This window comes from Coturnix japonica, chromosome 11, assembly GCF_001577835.2.
Source record: "Coturnix japonica isolate 7356 chromosome 11, Coturnix japonica 2.1, whole genome shotgun sequence".
In the NCBI taxonomy this organism is placed as follows: domain Eukaryota; kingdom Metazoa; phylum Chordata; class Aves; order Galliformes; family Phasianidae; genus Coturnix; species Coturnix japonica.
The window spans coordinates 1,771,146-1,789,302 of NC_029526.1; the positions used below are offsets into that span (position 1 = coordinate 1,771,146).

At 49.2% G+C, this 18,157-nt stretch overlaps 2 protein-coding genes across 6 annotated transcripts in view; one reads left to right on the forward strand and one right to left on the reverse strand.

The window, feature by feature from the left end:
- Positions 1-93: 93 nt before the first annotated feature.
- Positions 94-8,718, forward strand: PSME3IP1 (proteasome activator subunit 3 interacting protein 1). 2 transcript variants are annotated; one of them, XM_015873768.1, is made up of 7 exons: positions 94-225; positions 1,389-1,530; positions 1,701-1,799; positions 3,221-3,342; positions 5,652-5,785; positions 6,788-6,852; positions 7,288-7,433. In XM_015873768.1, exons 2-7 carry the CDS (start codon positions 1,401-1,403, stop codon positions 7,392-7,394), a joined length of 657 nt encoding a protein of 218 aa, XP_015729254.1. In that variant the 5' UTR covers positions 94-225; positions 1,389-1,400; the 3' UTR covers positions 7,395-7,433. The 2 variants fall into 2 exon arrangements, with proteins under 2 accessions (XP_015729254.1, XP_015729253.1); XM_015873767.2 differs by lacking the exon at positions 7,288-7,433 and adding an exon at positions 7,940-8,718 and having other exon boundaries at positions 95-225.
- Positions 8,719-9,681: 963 nt separating this feature from the next.
- CPNE2 (copine 2) overlaps positions 9,682-18,157 on the reverse strand; it is a 36,257-nt gene continuing 27,781 nt past the window's right edge. For 3 of the 4 annotated variants that reach the window (XM_015873694.2, XM_015873695.2, XM_015873696.2), the window contains exons 13-15: positions 15,761-15,812; positions 14,313-14,446; positions 10,727-11,107 (exon numbers count right to left, since the gene is read on the reverse strand). In XM_015873694.2, coding sequence (XP_015729180.1) covers positions 10,742-11,107; positions 14,313-14,446; positions 15,761-15,812 — 552 coding nt within the window. In that variant the 3' untranslated portion in view covers positions 10,727-10,741. Of the gene's footprint in view, positions 10,275-10,726; positions 11,108-14,312; positions 14,447-15,760; positions 15,813-18,157 lie in introns of those variants that run through there. The other variant, XM_015873697.2, reaches the window with a different exon arrangement.

Sequence of the window (18,157 nt, forward strand, 5' to 3'; positions counted from 1 at the left end):
CGCCGCGCTCATCCCTCACCCCCTGACGTCACCTCTCATGGCGGTGCGCTTCCTCCTTGTAGAGAAGCGGGGATTGGCTGAGAGCGAGGCGGAAGTGCGGCCGCAGGAAGAGCTCACCTGATTGGCTGGGGCAAGCGGAAGCGGCGACGAGCGGGTCGGCGGGAGGGGCTGGATGGCGGCGCTGGGAGCCGGGCCGAGCTGCGCTGTGTGACGGAACGAGCCGCGGTACGTGCGGGGGTAACACGGCGGGGTACAGTGCGAGCCGAGCCGAGCCGAGCCGAGCTGAGCCGATAGCCGTGAACTCAGGCTCTGTGCTGTGTGAGCAGGCCCGGGCCTCTGCGGGACGCGCTGCCCCGCTGGCTGTGTCCTCCCGGGCTGCCGGGCCGCTGCGGGGAACGGAACCTGCCCCGGGCCGGGGAGCTGTGTGCGTCCAGTCCCGGTGTGTGACCGGGCGGCAGCGTGGGACAGAGCGGGGAACTGCTGGTGGCGGCGCATCGACTGCTGGGCAGAACGGCAGCAGATTAATGCAGCGACTGAACGTGTGTTGTGTCTGGTGTGTGTGTGCTGGAGGGCAGGGATGAGCTCAGTCCCAAGGCTTTAAGGTCCGTCAGTGCAGGGCTGGGCCATAAATAACCCCGTGCTTCTGTGCCCCAGGGTGTCTTTGACCATCACATGAGGAAACATTCCAGCAGCCACCAGTTTGTAGTGACAGCATGACGGTCTGTAACGTTGGGGTGACCATAAGATCACCCCGTCCAACCATCACCCCATCCAACCATCACCCCGGCCAACCATCAGCCCATGGCTGCAGCTGCTCTACAGCCACATCCCTCAGTGCCACATTGTCCTGAACACCTCCAGGTGCAGTGACTCCAGCTGTTCCAACGCCTCGCCTCTCATTTGGAGAAGGAATAGTTGCGCATCCAGTCACACCTGGACTAAACATTGGCATTAACCCCTCTTGTTCTGCAGCATTGAGCTGGTAGGAGCCATCTGGGGAACTTGTCCCTGCTGCGTTTTGGGGTGACAGCTGTCCAAACTGAGTTTCCTTCTTAGGCTGATTCCTCAGGGCATCTCAACCCCAGGCCTTGGGTCAAGGCAGACACATGGGTGCTCCTTGGGAATCCCCAGCTGGAAGCAGAGGGTGTGCTGTGTGAAGGGGTCAGTAGCACTGTGGCTCTAACCACAGCCCCGGTGCAATTCCCTCTCTCCAACAACTGCTGAACACCATAAACCTCTACAAGACTTGACTTTGTGCTCTGGCCCCCACTTACTCCCCTAGTGCAGCCTAAGCAGGCCTGGCTCTGTGTTTCTCAAAGCATGCGATGATATCTCATGCACTGACAAGTGAAAGCAGGTGCCCAATGTCTGTCACATTGTGTTTTTAGGTGAGTTCCACCATGGATGGGGGAGATGGCTCTGCTGACCTCGTGATAAACAAGAGGTTTGTGTCTGAAGCGGAGTTAGAGGAGCGACGGAAGAGAAGACAAGAAGAATGGGAAAAGGTCCGAAAACCTGAAGATCCAGAAGGTATGGGAGAGATTTTTAGTTCAGGGGTGTTTCAAGGAAAACAAAAGTAAAAAGTAGTGGCTTATATTCTGCAAGCTCCAAAAGGTTTTCCCTTGAAGACGGTAAGAACTGTTGGTGACATAATATTTCTAGCATACAGTCTCATTTCCTCAATGATTCCTTCCTTTCAGAGTGCCCAGAGGAGGCCTATGACCCGCGCTCATTGTATGAAAGGCTCCAGGAGCAGAGAGAAAAGAAGCAGCAGGAGTTCGAGGAGCAGTTTAAGTTCAGTAAGCACCAGCCTCTGTTACTTGCAACCAAACTCAGCAGACTGCAGCAGCTGAACGCAGCATCTGCGGGTTACGTCTGCATGTCTTACCTGTCTGAGTGAGAAGCAGAGAACTGAGAAGGGCATTCAGAGGTAACAGATGATCCTGCAGATGACAGACAGTTCTCAAGGCAGCGCTGTGCATGCATTGCAATTTCCTAACCATAATTGGGTGGCTCAAACTTCACAGAGCAATCTGAGGCTCGAGATCAGCACTTGAGTGAACGTGGAGGAGCTGAGCCTTCAAAAAGTAGATGTTAATAAAATGAAAAGCCGTTTTCTACGGATGTTTGAATTCCTGGTTTTACAGGAGAATCCTTTGCTTCATATCCCTTGTAGATGTGCTGTTGAGCACAAAGATGATAACGAGAACTAGAAAGTTAACAGTCAAAGTGGGACCTATTGGCTCTATTTAAGGAGAAGTGAGGGTGATACTGTGGGACTTCAAGGCAGCTTCTTGCTGATTTTGGTTCCTTAGCTGGAAGTTTTACCCTCAAACTCTCGCATTCTTTAAGCTCTACATTGCATGGCTGGATCCTGCCTAGAATTTCTCACGTTAGCCATAGAACAGAACTGTGTCTAACCTTTAACAGCATTTGAGACCTTTCCTGCTGGGGAAGGCAGGTTGCCAATTATCAGTATAAATGGATTGCTGAGTTTGCCATTACACTGAATGGGACTTGACTATGAGGTGAAGATTAAAAAAACCCCGGTGTCTGCCTCACATAAAGGCCTAAAAATCCTCTAATGGAATTAAACTAATGACTAAAGGTAGTGTTTGGGTTCACATTTCTCAGGCTGACACTGCAAGCAGCAAAACTTGGTTTCTCTAACGAGCACTTTTGAAGACCGTTCTAAGTCAATAACTTGGATGGAGAGATGTTGACATTTGTAGAACAGAAAGAAGAGCTTCCTGCTGAACTCACACACACCCACAAACCCCACCTTGCTTATCTCTGTGGTAACAGTGTGCTTGAACTGCGTTAGTCTGGTGTAGGTTTAGTGCTCAAGCATTTAAGAGTTTGGGCTTGTTTAGCATCCAGTATCATTAACCAGAAAATACTTCTACCCCTTAATTACAGAACAAAGCAGACAGTTTGTCCTTTGTGGGGTTTGCTTTGTACCTATTACTTGACAAGATGGTGTAACTGCTAGCAGACATGAGTTGGTCACCCAGGACTCTACTCACTGCATTCCCAGTGACACTGTGCAAAGTATTATACCCCAATCATCACCTGCAAGATGTGAATGGCTCCCTGCATTCCACAAGGCAGCTGGAAATCACCAGTTAAAAATCATCAGAAGAGAAGGGTGAAGTGATGGAAGATCATGGCTGCTCCCCAGAGGGCCTGGGCTTATCTATATGCATTCTTTTTCTTTCAGAAAACATGGTAAGAGGCTTAGATGAAGATGAGACAAACTTCCTTGATGAAGTTTCTCGGCAGCAAGAGCTACTGGAAAAGCAACGAAGAGAAGAAGAGATGAAAGAACTCAACGAATACAGAATATCCTTTGCTTATAGGGCTGGAGTTCTTATACTGGGGGTTTGGAGTGTTATCCTTGTTATAATACTGCTTTATAGAACACGTGATGATTCTCTTTTACTGTTTTTGTTGTAGCTTGGATCTCCTACAATAATATTTGATTCCAGACCGCCAGCCCTTCGCAAAGATGTAGAGCAGAGCAGCATAGGACGCTTTTTGTCTTTAATCTGCATCAGAAACGGGAGATCTGGAATGATTTTAGGATTGCTGCCAATTCTGAACTGAATGACTTTTGAGAGTTACCTCACTTATGCAGAAAGCAGTAAGTTGCTTTACGTCCTAACGAATAGCACTGCTTAAAGTAATGAGTGAACAGAGTGCAAGATCTCAAGGATACCTCAGTATAAATGAAAGGGTCTGAAAGCAGAAAAAGGAGAAAGTGGCTCATATTTACGAGGTGACCAAAAATCTTCAGCAAATGCTACGGAGAGCTGCATTACCTTGAGTTAGTTAAGGATTTATAACTCAGAGCATCTACATCTGCTGTGAAGAGCATCCAAGCTCCCTCACTAATTCATTTATGAGGAGGCAGCACTGATGCATTTTTTTTTATAACTGTGGTTTTTTTTTAATGTCAGAACTCAGCTGTAGTTGGCTGATGGATCTGGAATATTTCCTTGATTCATTGGATCTAATTATGGGATATATTTAGGAGCTGTGCTGGTTGCTTGCAGGTCTGGCTGATGAAGAGATGTGCAGAATCAGTGTGCTGTACAAGCAGCTGACAGCCCTAGTTAGGTCACATATGTCCAGGGGTGAGCCATACCAGCTCAGAATGAATCTTCTGTTGGCTTGGATTAGCCACATAATGCACTGATCCCTGAATTGACTGAGCAGGGCCCCTTCCAGATGTCCACATTGAACCTCAGCCTTAGAATCAGCCAGCTTTGTACCTTGTATGGGAAACTGGTAATCACAGCCTGAACCTCTGATTAATCAGCTGAGGCATGTTTTGGGAGCACAGGTGAGGGTAATTCAGCTGTGCTCTCGGAAGGGATGGAGCTTGACTCTACCTTCTCTAGACCTCATTTAAGGGCTGACCACCACTGAAACTGCAACTCTTTGAGATCCTCAGTGGAGATTGCCTCAGCATTTTCCAGCAGACTGAAGGCCTCTATTGGGTGAGTCTTTCCTTTAAATAACCTTTTGGGTGCTTATCACCACCTCTCTTGTACCATCTTTGCATCATTGTCACTATACGTACCTGAAGCCCCGATGTAAGTTAACTGTAGAACTTACTGCTAACAAACTGGAGAACAGTGCAAGGATGTGATGACTTAGTCCTGTAAAAACATCCACTTTAAGAGATGTTGTTCCATGGTGAAAGCCTGCCTCAGTATTGAGGTACAGAGCTTGTTTCTTTGTTGGGTTTCCTTCTTTTTCTGTGGTTAAAAAGAAGTCATGAAACTCTACAACACATCCTAAAGAGAAACGTGCTGGAATATTTGAATGCGCTCAAGAATGAGAAACTCCTATGCATGGATGCATAGGTGCTTTATTTCCTCTTACATGAATAGCTGTAGGGTTTTTCAGCTCCTTACCCTGCCTCTTCAGCATTGGACTGACTAGATCTAAAGCCAGTTTCATCCTTTTGTCTTCAATGCTGTAAACACAGAAATTCCCCTCCAAGGAGGAGGCGTTACTATTGTATGATGGTGCAACATCAAACCGTGGGTTGGCAGGACAAGCTTCAGGATTGCTTCTGTTAGCCACAGGATGGCACTCCTGTGCCATCTTAACAGCATCACAACGGTAGTGGCTGGAGTTTTAGCTGATCCCATGCATGAAGGGGATCAGAGGGTTCGGGTCACTCCACGAGGTGCTGGTTTATAGCTGGCAGGTGGGATGGGAACTGTGACCTTAAATAGGAACGTGAAATTCCCTGTTGGATATTTACATGCAGTATCTGGGATACCTGTGAAACTCAGCACTCATGGTTACATTGAGCGGTCACTGGGAATGGCAGTCAGAGAAGGAAAGAGAGGGAAAGGCAGATTTAAGGTTATACGCTAATATTCTTTTAGATTAGGTTAACTCTCCTTTGCCACGTGCTACATTAAGGTTTGCAGAAGCTTTTGTGCCTCTATTGGTACCTCACAAAGAGGCCTCTTCTGTCTTGGCTGAAGGTGCCAGATAGGTGTCATCACCAATAAGTTTCCCTTGGTAGAATATGTGAATGAGCTTCAGTTGCTGCCGTCAGCTAAGTATGTCAGGGAGGAAGAGCCTGTCCTCTCCATTCCCTCCTCGTTGATCCTTAACCCTTAATTCACAGCACTCTCGCTAAAGTGGGAGTGGGTATGGACCCAAAGAAGGAAACTGAGAAGAAATTGCCCATGAAGTCGGTGGAAAACAAGAACAAATTCTCTCAGGCAAAGCTGTTGGCAGGAGCTGTGAAACACAGAAGGTTAGTTTCACACTTCTATAAATGCACGAGGAACGGAACCTGGTTAACAGTGTAAAGGGAAACAGGCCAAAACTGCCTACAGAGAATGAGGTGCAAACCTTAGCCCTAAAGAAGAAAGGGGGGGAGGTACAGGAAAAGACCAGCCTTGTTTCTATGGGCTCTCACCAACTGTTGGAGAAACATGAGGCAATTCAAATAGATAAGCATGTGTAAAGCTAGTGGGCAGGCTCTTCATTCTAGGCTGCCAGGCTTGGGCAACCCTGCTGCAGGTTCCAGAGCTTCTCTCTATTTCAGCTCTGAAAATAACAGCATTCACCTCAGCTCTGTAATTCAATTCAGATTTTCCTAATGTCCTATTTGATCTGCGTTTAAAATGGATCATTTGAAGTAGCTGCTGGGGGCAGTGTGGGGAGGACTTTGCTTACCAATCTGATCCTGAGGGCATCAGGCAAACCTCCTGGGTTCCTCACCAATCAGCACTGATACATCAGCACCCTTCCTGTCCCACGGAGATGACAGCTGAGGTTGTGACCTGCTGCTTGTTTTGATCTGAACTTGCAAATACAGTTGCAGCCGTGCTCTGGGTTACAGATAAACCAGGCACCCAATTGAATCCCTACAGCCAAACCATTGAATGCTTAAGGCAATTCCAGATGTCTGGAAATTCAGGCAGTAGTTTTAAGTGCATCCTAGAGAACAAGTGAATGAGTTGAAGTACCAGCGCAATAGAAGATGCTATGAAAGAAGTGCTCACTTGTCTCTGAAGATCCAGGCTTGCAGGAAAACTCCAAGGAGGAAGAATCTCCAACCAGAGATGCTTCTCTGGTGGCAGTCAGCCCTTAAACGGGGTCTAAGAGAGGTGCAGCCAGGCTTCACCCCTTCCCATCACACAGCTGAACTACAGCATTTGAGGCTAAAAAGTGACTCCGAACTTCACAGTAATGAAGTGGTGGCTTATGAGGAATGAGACAATTCCTTTGGTGTTTTTTTTTCCTCCCACAGTTCAGATGGTGGTAACAGTGTGAAGAGGTTGAAACTCGATACTGACCACGAAGAAAAGAACCAAGGTATGTCCTGATTTCTGCTGTCGGGAAGCTGTCTGCCTCTCACCTGAACAGCAGCTGCCTTAGTGAGCGTAGGATCTGATGGAGAATTTGCTTTCCTGCTTCTTCATGGTGCTGGGCAGCACAGCTTGGCGTGTTATCTCCTAATGCTGTGCCTGTGGTGACTGTGGCCATTGACAGCCGTTGCAGAAGAAACCTCCTCTGGTCATCAGGCTGTCCCTTGCCTATACCATTCCTGACAGATGATTGTCTAAGCTGCTCTTAAATCTGCAGACAGAGACCGTGCTCCCCCTGAGGCAGTTGATTCTAATGCTTGGCTGTTTTTACCCTTAAAGTGCTTTCCCTGATAAATAATGGGAGTCTCCTTAGCTGCGTTTCAAGCTTAGTGCTGCTTCTGTCAGCCAGAGGCACAGAGAACAGCTCATTCCCTTCCCCCAGGTGTATCCGTGCACCTCCACTGCTCGCATCTCATGCTACAAAGCGATCTTGTCCATCCTGAAACCAACTTATTTCAGAAAACGATGAGCAACATGAAGAAAAGCTAAGCTGCATTTCATTCTTAGCTGTCAGGATTGCAGTTGACTCGTTGTCAAGATCTTCTGACACAAATAGGGTGAGCTGCGATTGTGTAATGACAACCCTGCATCTCCTTCTGTTCAGGAAACTATCAGAATGCTGGAAAAAAGTTAATTAGCTGTGGAAGATGGGAGATGTTGATTTAGCAGAGCGCTGGAAGGAAACTTCCCAACTCTGCTGTTGTATTGTTAAAAAATAATAAACTAATTGCATAAAGCAGAGCTATTTATTCTTATTTAGTGGGCTTGCTATTTGGCACCTATCAAACTGACAACCTTAAGAATGAAAATCTGTAATGCCAGCACAGAGCTGGGCTTAGCTATGATGAGAAAAAATCCCTTGAGGTAGCAAGTCCTTCCTGTCAGAATAGCTTTTGTGCCTAGTAAAGCCACCTTACGCTGTAATTAAATCCTGCAGCACTCACCACTGGTGTGCTGGTACGCAGCAGCTCCTGGGCTGATGGAAGAAACCCTTTCCTACTCTCTGGGTTCTGACTGAAGTCCTTCTCTTGCAGAAAAGCCGTCCTGTGTTCCCCTTGGGAGCAGCTCTGTGGGAGGATCTGCGGTCCATTGTCCGTCAGCCGCCGTCTGCATTGGGATCCTGCCCGGCCTCGGCGCTTACTCTGGCAGCAGCGACTCAGAGTCCAGCTCGGATGGAGAAGGCACCATCAATTCCACTGGGAAGATCGTCTCTTCTGTCTTTCGTAGCAACAGTTTCTTTGATGGTCCATAACAAAATCCCTCCGCGTGTAACGTAGTGCACAGTCCACTTCCAAAGCCCCGGTGGATGTTTGACGCATCCTTCTATCCCAGATATAATATTTCTAGCTAACCACTCAACTTTAATACATTCAAATGCTTCTAAAGTAATTCATTTTTATTTTTTTCCCCCACTTTTATTTTTCCATTTCTGGGAGTCTTTCTTACAGAGCCTGAGTTGGGAAGGCTGCCATCCCAAAGCAGGGCACACCTCGTCCTGTAGGCAAGTGCTGGGCTAGAGAGGCAAGCACCTTTTACTCTGATTCTCATGGAAAGAAAGAACGGATTTTGTTGATCTGTGGAGTTGATACAAGACCAACAGGCAACAGCAAAAAAAATAAGCCACCAAAAGCTCACTTGAAGCACGGAAGTCTTGTAGGAGCAGCCATGTGTTCTGTTTTCAAATGTCATTTTTATTCTGTATTTGAGAAATGGGGGCAGGACAAAACTCGAGCAGATGGTGAAGTGTGGATTGCCATGACACTGTAAAGAAGTTTTAGTGTTACGCGATTAAAGACATTCTGAATGCATTTTATTTTTTCCCAGCTTGGCTCGTGCCATTCATATAACTGTCCCTGTTCCATTAAGCAATTTGGGTTCTGCTTCAGCCAGCCCTGTCCTCAGTCCACCATCAAGTCAGGGCTGAGGCAGTGCCCTCCTTCTGAATGAGTGCAGAGGAACTGCTGGCAGTGCTTCTGCTCAAAGCTCAGCTCCTGTGGCATAGTGTTGAGTACCGAGGGGGTGGGATATCCTGGCTCAGTCAAACCAAGCTGTGCACAGACTGGAGAACTCCACTGCCTTTTGCAGTAGGAGAGCAAATGGCTGTCAAAGTTCTGTTGAATTTAAGAGACCGTTCACTGCCTGAGTGCTGCCTGGCACCCTGCTTTTTGCTCCCAAGCTGCTCCTGCCTTTCCTAGCTTCTCTAATGATGGAAGGTACTCACTCCGATCTCCCAATGCCCTGATTTAAACCTGCTTTTCTTCACAGTTGCACGTGCAGGAGCCTTGCATAGCTGCAGTGGAGAGGTGAGTGTCTGCCTGGTGTGGAGCTCAATCCACGACGCCTCTGGAAAGCCAACACAGCACACCCCAGCCACAAGTGCTTGCCTGAATGGTATCTCACATAGCTTCCTGCTGCAAAGAAAACATTTTTCCAGAGCCCCAGACTTTGATGTGAAAGCTGAGCAGCACAGCGCTTGCCTGGCTGGCAACAGAGCTGCATACAGCCTTAGTTCTAAACAAGCCACCATTTAGAAACTGCTTCCCTATTTGGAAAAGGAGGGGTGGGGGGGGGGACACGGATGGGTATTTTTCCCTTCCAGAAGGCTTTGCAAGGCAAACGTTCTCCCAAGCTGTTCCCACCTTCCAGGGCTGGCATAGGCCTTGCACTGTGCCAATATGCTCAAGGCATGGTGCAGATAGAACAGTGAGGGGCATTGGGCTGCCCCAGGCACCCAGCCCTCACACAGTGCTCCCAGCCTGGACCAGACAGCAGCCCCTTGTTTTAAATGTCCGAGTTTCTTTATTAACCTGAGTATAACAAATATAACATGTACACAGTATAAAAATGAACATAGAGCATGACAGCGGTACGGGTACGGCACAGATACACGACCAGTTCAACGAATGGTAATAGTAATAATAATATATTAAGCATTTCATTGCTTGGAAAAAGCAAGTTTTGTTTGTAAAAATTGTATCCTGTTCCACTAAAATTATACAAAGTACATTCAATACTGAAAAGTGACTCAACGGAGTGGGACTGGGGCACGGCCCAGCCTCTCGGTGTTACCTTGGGCTGCGGCTGTACAAAGTGGATCCAGGTGCTTCTCCAGGATGAGCTTTTAAGAACATAACAATTAAATTAAGAAGTACAAACCTGTGTGTTTCAGGGAGGGTATTCTTCATTGAACAGCATGTGGAACATGCGCTTTCAGTGGGACCAACAGACTTGGGCAACATGCAGACGGGGCCGGGCACGGCGCTATGCGGGCTCCAAGTTGATGGGGGGCAGGTTTTGGTGCTTGAAGTACTGCACGACTTGCTGGGGCAGCTCTGCCAGCACAGCTTTGGCCAGTGTCTCCTTGGGGGCCTGCAGGCAAAAAGAAAAAGCAACAGTGGCACAGGACTGGATACACCTGTGGTTATAGTGCATGTCACCACCTTGGGGACAGCTCTCTTTCAGGGCAGAGCGAGGCAGGTGGTGTGGGAAAGGGGAGAGCTGATGGGTGCATGATGAGTGCTCTCTCTTTTAAGTGGATTGGCATCTGCTGGGGTTGCCCCTCTTCCAATATGAGAACCACACATAGGATGATGTGGGTTGGATCACAGAATCAGAATGGTCTGGGACCTCAAAGATCACCTCCTTCCAATGAGATGGCACATCTCACCTCCCAGTCACCAGCCATCCTCAAAACCCATCCATGGCTGGGGGCATGTCCAGCAATGGGGCACCCACAGCTCTGGGCAGCTGTGCCAGGGCCTCACAGCAAATAATTTCTCCCTAACATCTAACCTAAACCTTCTGTTAGTTTAAAGCCATTCCTCCTTGTCTTATCACTACATCCCCTGACAAAGAGTCCCTCCCCATCCTTCCTGGGGTCCCTTTAGGTACTGGAAGGCCACAGCGAGGTCTCCCCAGACCCCCCCCCTTCTCAAGGCCCTACTGCTGTGGGGGCACAGACTCACGTTGCGGAAATCCCGGAAGGGCACAAACTGGACGATGTCACGCACGGCCTCCTCGCCAGTGTGGGAGCGCAGCACCCGGCTGTCCCCATCCAGGAACTCCATGGCAGCAAAGTCAGCGTTGCCGACCCCCACGATGATGATGGACATGGGCAGCTTGGCTGCCTGTACCACGGCGTGGCGCGTCTCGTCCATGTCACTGATGACACCGTCCGTGATGATGAGGAGGATGAAGTATTGCTGCAGAGAGGGGAACAAAGGGTCAGAGCTGTGCAGGGCTGCAAGGGACACATCTACTCTAGGCTCACAGATGCCAGTGCACCGGGCTGAAGGAGAGGGCACAGGGACAGACAGATGGACACAACACAGCGAGGCTGCGGCACGCGCACCCTGCCAAGACCAGCGCCTCCATCTCCTCTCCCTCAGGGGAAAGTAATGGTTCCATTTTGGTGCATTACACATCTCGCGCGTGGTGGAGAAACGATGAAAAATAAGCACTTAGGAGCATTAAAGCCTTTTGTTCCTCTCATTCTTTCCATTTCCTCTGAAAACCACCAGTGCCGACGTCCTAGAAAAGCAGGAGGAGACACGCAGCCCGAAGCCCATTTTCTTGTTTTTCCTCCAGCCCACATCTTGTCTCTTGAAATCTCCCCTAAGTGCTTTCTTCCCTCAGCTAAACTCCGAGTGCAAACGAGGGTGGGTTTCTGGCACTGCTGTGCCGCAGCAGCAGGACCTGCTCCTGCCCTGAGCACTGCAGGACCCCAGGCACATCCCAGGAGGCACAGCACCGAAATGGGGCAAACATGTGGAGATGGGGGGAAAAAAAAGTGTTCCAGGGGAAGACTTATACAAGAAGGCAGTATCTGGAATCTGGAATTGGCACCAATAACCTTTTCTTGGTGTTAAAGAGAGGAGCTGCGTGCTCACACGCTGCTGGCCAGGACTCACCATGCACCTGTAAGGGAGGAGGAGTAGAGTCTCAAAGGGAGCAGCTGAGAGCAGGCAAAAATCCAGCTCATTCCACCCTTCTTCGCCTGTGAGTAAACTGGTGCAGAACTGGCCTCTGAGCGTGGTCAAAAAGAATGAAACAAGAAAGGTCTCTCTCTTTTTGTTCCTGTTCTCTGAAATCAGTGACAGAGAAAAGCGCTAAAAACAGGCAGGAGGCAAGGAGGGAGCAGAGCTCATCCACTGCTTCTCACTGCATATTTCAGAAGCAAAGTGAAATGGGAGATGATGCCGGGGATCATCTGAAAAGCCCGAGGGCTCTGCAGCAGAGCAGCTGCGAGCAACCTTACCTGGCAGCATCGGCTGGATGCACTCCAAACAAACGATGACAATTTTAGAACCACCTCCTTAGGAACTGAACATCAGCCCGGCTGAGAAGGCTGAGCCTGGACTCCATCACCACCACGGGTACGTACACCCCATCCCAGGATGGGGACAGGGACGTGGGACGGGGCTGCCTGCTCCCATCACGCTGATCCAAACCTCAGCCCCTGATCCATCACGTTCTGTGCTTCCAAAAAAGGCAGAGCCGTCTCCAGCCTGTTCCTTTGGTGCGTATTATTTAAAATCTCCCTTGATTAAACTATTAGTGCCAACAGAGGGGTGCAATTTGCATATGATTAGTGCCTCTGCTTGGCGCGCAGCATGGGGGATTCTCCCTCCCCCTCTAAACAAGGAGAGAAAATGAATGCCGAGGAGGCACCTGGGTTTGTAGAAAATCAAACCCAATTCAGGCTTTCCCCCAACGAGCAGCGTGTGTTGGATGTGAGGGCTGACAGCCCACAGCCTTCCTGGGGGAGATGGAAGTGCCAGGAAGGGTGAGGGAAGGATGGATGGGAAGTGATGGGATCCCCTTGAAATGGCAGTTGCTGGAAGTGGCTTATTTTAATGAAGAAAGCAAAGAAAAAAGGCAAACATGGGGCAGTATTGCTTTGTGCCTGGAGCTGGGGAGAGCAAAAGTGCACAAGCATCACCCTCCTACCACCATGCTGGCACCATCTCCTGCACATGAGGATGGGCAGCCCGGTGCAATGGGCTTTCATGCTAACGAACAGCTTTCTGACATATGGATGTAAGCAGTCTGCTGGACTAATTATCTGCAACTTCAAGGACTGATGAGCAGCTGTAACGGCCACATGGGAACCCTGCTCCTGGCTCTGAGCCCACTGCTTGTCCATCCAGCATGAAAAGGAGTGATAAAAACAAGATACTCAACATCATCCCAGGGGGAGAAGCAGAAAGGTCTTCTTCCAGGAGAAGGCTCACATTTGGCCACACAAGCAACACGTTGCTTTCACCAAGAGATCTTCCTCCAGGTGTCTGCTTTGTATTGAAGTGACATAAACCAAAGGTCTGAAGTCAACCTCTGAACCTCAGCCCAGCTGCTCATGTTTCCCATCCACACCATGGTGGCACTGTCACCATACTAGTTCCCTCATGGTCCCCACAACAATCTTGTCAGTCCCACACCACTCAGGTGCCCAAAGCTATCTGGAAAGAAACAGAGATGCGCTTCTCAGGACTGTCATTCCCTTCTTGGCCAGAATCCACACAAACAGAAGTTGCTCTGGCAGACCAAAGCCCCATGGAACTCAGCAGAAGCCAAGTGTGGATGCTTCAGGAGAAAAGGCAGAAGAGATCAAAGTCTTCCTGCATCCTGCAATGCACATTGTGGACTCCAGAGCTCACACCTTGATGTTTTCCAGGCCAGAAGGCTGTAGCCTTATCACTTCTTGCTTGGGAGCAGCTTCACACCTCAACTCATGCTATTGTCCAGGGCTGCTGGATCCTCTTTGAGATACAGAGGGCAAGGTTTCACACTGCACTTATTCGTATAAATCCAAGGGTCACTCAACTCATCTCAGTTCTCTCCCCAGTAATTTCAGATCTTACACAGCTGCCATTCTGTTGACTGTTGAGTTTCTGCATTGTTGTCTTCTTTTTTACATTCTCTGTGTGAAGTGACAACAGCCAGATGAGAGCCCACAGCTGGGCTTCACAGGCAGGGTTAGTTCAAACTCTCCTCCAAGCCCTTTCCATTCACCAGCATGGGGCAACGGAACAGTAGACGCAAGTCAGCCACGAGGGATGGGAAGATCTTCCCACAATTGTTTGCAGGCAGCTTTCATCCCCAGCTCCCCTAAATAGTCCAGTCTCGCCAGCCAGCTTTGTCTGCTGAGCATGACATGTCCTTGGGGAAGGAAGGAAGCCCAGCAGAGATGCCACAGCGGCCATGAGATGCTCAGATGCATCCCACCACCTGCCTGGCCAAGCGTTGGAGTAGTTGCTAAACCCAAACAAGAAACCTTCTCCTACATACAGCCCAGGTTGAGCCTGGCTCCGCACTGCCTCTCCCACAGCCCCATCTCTCCTGACATGAAAGCAAGGCACTGGGCCACACTGTCCACATCACACAGTAGACAGAGAAAGCAGGACTTACGGATGCAGCCTCCTGCTGGGTTGCCTGAGCCGCAAACCGGGCCACGTGGTTGACGATGGGGGAGAAGTTGGTGGGTCCATAGAAGCGGATGTGAGGCAGGCAGGCTGAGTATGCTTGGACGATGCCCTCCACACCTATGGGGAAACCAGAGAAGCACAACATCACAGCATGCAACAGCCCAAGCCAGCCCCCAAATACTCCAAGCATGATCATGGGATCACAGATTGACTGAGGCTGGGAGGGACATTAAAGATCATCTTGTTCCAACAAGATATCACACTCACACCATGGGCAGGGACACCTCCTGCCACACCAGGATGCCCCATTCAGCCCAGCCTTGAACACCTCCAGGGATGGGGCATCCATACCTTCTCTGAGCATCCAGCTCCAGTGCCTCGCTGTGGGGAAAAAATTCCCCACAGCGTCTAGTCTAAATCTCCCCACTTTTAGTTTAAAACTGCTCCCCTCTGTCCTATCACTATCTAACCGAGTGGAGGATGATGAGCTAGTAATGCCAAGGGAGCTCAAGTTCAAAATATCTTTTTCCTCCAAACTCATCCAGATCACAAAGTTTCATCCACCTCTATGCAAATGTTCTACAATCAGGGCTCTGCTCCTCAGCCACTTTGCAGCAGATCCTCACACCTTCTCCAGTGAGAGGCTTCACAGCACCCACATCCAAAGGCTTTCCTTGTGCTTCTGCAAAAAGTCTCAAAATCAGGCAAAGAGGAGGAGCAAGAAGAAAAGCAGCTCCTGGTCTCTGAGCTTAACAATATACCAGACAGACCTGGGGCAGAGGAGTTAGTCTAGAAGCTGAAACACCCCAGAAACACCCCGAATGCTCCCAGGCTGTTTGGGAAACAATACTCTGTCCTGCAGGTCACCAGAGACTCCTGCTTCTGCTGTCCCACAAAGCTGCCCAGGAAGATCCTTCTGCCCTTCCCCACTCATGTAAACCAGGAGAACAAAGACAACCCAAAAAGGCTTTCTTTATCACCAAGCTCCTGTTCTACTGGGGTAAAGCACAGGTCAGCACAGATGGCCTCGGCAGCTCAAGGTTGCCCTCACTGTCTATGGTTAGAACAGCTCTTCAGCAACGACTGCTATTGGCTCTCAGTTGCTAAATGAGCTACAAAAGCATTAAGCCTGAATTCCCCATCTGCTGAACAGTCCTTGTGTTTCTCACCAGCAGACGGCTAGTAGGACACCCAGAACGAGGGCGTTAGTTTTATGCTGTCTGAATCCAGTTGTATTTTACACTGGGACCTCCTACACAGCCCCAGTTCTTCTCTGCTTCCCACTGAGTGAACCTGTAGTAGCTGCTCTGCTTCAGTGTTAAAGGCTGTCTCTGAAATGACCCTGAAAAACTCCTGTGATAAGTTACTGGAGAAGCCCAGGAGGAAAGACAGAAGACACTGGAGGAATGCGAAGGCCTGGCAGGCACTCACCTGAACAGAAAGGGTTTGTGGGGTTGAAGTTAATGGCAAACTCATGGGATACCTGTGGAGAAGAGATCCAAATTAGCACAGAGGCAGAGCACAGTGCTCCCCATCAGTTCAGCTGATGCAGCATCACATGAGTTCGTCCTGCTAGGCCAGCAGTGCTTCTTGCCCTCTGCCATCCAACAGTGAGGAGCAAAGATAAATGTGGTTGGGGCCGGGGATGTACTGGTTCCTCTGGCCTTGTACTACCATCATGGATCCACCTGACATTATCACATCACCAGCAGTGGCAGCAGATTGTCCCCATGGCTTCCTGCAGGCTGCCCAGAGGGAGAACACACATCACATCAGAAGAAATGACTTGGTCCTACTGCACACGATTAGCTTCATGATGTGGGCCACGGTGAGTGTGAAAAGCAGTACAGGACAGGTGACATGACCGCAGAGCCATCCCTACAAAGCAGGTGCAAAGCCCACAAGGTTTTCTGCCACTCCTCCCAAGCTGAGGGAGATGCCCTCAAAAGGAGGCTACATACATAGATAAGCCCAGTGCACCCTTGCTTGTAGCATCAGCTATGCCAGAGAAACCAACAGCAGAAACTACTCCAAATCTACTCCTCTAGGAAGTGCCTGCAAACAGAAACCACAAAAAAATAAACATAAAATTTGGGGAATGATTGCTTTGGAAGTGTAGTTCAATGGCTTGGGTGCAAGAAAGGTTCAGGGCTCCAGTGTGAATCTTACCAATGTCGGTGTGAGTTGACCACTTGTTTGGGGAAGAACCACCAGATCTGGGGGCTGAGGCATTCCTCACTCTGTGATTCAGGCACAGCGAGGAGCAAAGGGGCTCTCAGCAGCATCGGGGCCACACAGCTCCCTCTTTCAGCACCTCTGGGAGCCAAAGGCGTGATATGGGATCTCAGCCCACTGGTTGCAAGGGCTCCCAAACAAAAAACTCCGTGCTGTAGTTACAAAACAAAGCTATTTCCTTCCTCTCATGAGGGTGGCAGTTCGCTGCGGTTCTCAGCCCAGGGATATGGCTTCAGGACATGCGTACTCACAACGCTGGCAGAATGAATGTCCTCTACATTGCCATGGGAAGCCCAAGTCCTCCTGAGACTGCGAAAGCAGCACGCATCTGGTTCAGACTTTCCAATTAGAATGGGCATTGTGTCGAAAGCAGCAGAAACTATTTTTGCAAGGCACCGTGGGGTGAGAAACGACACAAACAAACAAAAGTAGGTCAGGCTAAAAATCTGGCGTGCTGCAAAGCCGACGAGCTGCCATACAGGCGGGTGGTACCGACCCGCTCGGGTGTCTCTGTGCCCATAAGCACAGCCAGCAACGATCCCATTCACACTAACAGGCAACTCGAGGCACATTCTGAAACACACGGCTTGTTTTTCACACATCACTTCTGGTGAAAGCCTTAATTTTGGGCAACACGTCCTACTTCAGATCTCTGGGCTTTCAGTCATTAAAGGACTCACTGTTTTGGGGTTGTTGTGTTGTTTTTTTTAGATGACACTCCAAATTTTGCCATGCAAGTATTTATAGAGAAGGTAAACAAGAATGTTTCCGTTTTGCAACCGAAAAAGAGAGGGTTCTCTTTCCTTCAAGCAGCAGTGAAGCAGTTTGGAGTTGTTTTCCTCACTTTTTGCAGCACTACATGGAGCACACCACCACCTCCGTGGCTCAAATGTTTCAAAACCTCCTCTTGAATTTTTACAGATTATATATATATATATTATATATATATATATATGCTAGAAAATCCAACAGGGCTTTAAAATAACTAAGTTTTAAAAAAATAAGGGATGAGGGGGAGGGTGGGGGGGGAAATCTCATTCCCTGCTGGGTGTACCCAGAGGTACGCAGAATCATTAAGGCTGGACAAGACCTCTAAGACCATCCAGTCCAACCCCAACTCATCACCACCATGTTCACTAAGTCACATCCAAGTGCAGGACCTTTCCCAACTGGGATCAACCCCTTCCAGCAGCCCCAAAGGGTGGGATGTCCACACGTGCAGCCTGGCTGTGCCCTTTAGATGGGGTGGTCGTGGGTAGAAGCTCCATCTTCTCCCACCAGGAATAGTAGATGTGCCCAAGCCCCAGCCCAGGAGATGGGGTAGTTGGTAGGGACTCAATTTCAAGCATCACCCTCTGCAGGGCCACCTCATCCCCCAGCAACCAAAACCCATCTGCTTCCTACCAGGAAACCGCTCAAGGCTCTTTACAGAGCTGTTACATTGCAAGATGTTCTTTGACATTTCCAACGAGACTTTTGTGTGCAAAATATCTCACTCCGACTGGTTCTTTGAAAGCGTTTGGTGATGCCATGGCAACAGGAGCGCGACGAGAACAAAGCACAACATACACGACTGAGATCTCTAACCATCTT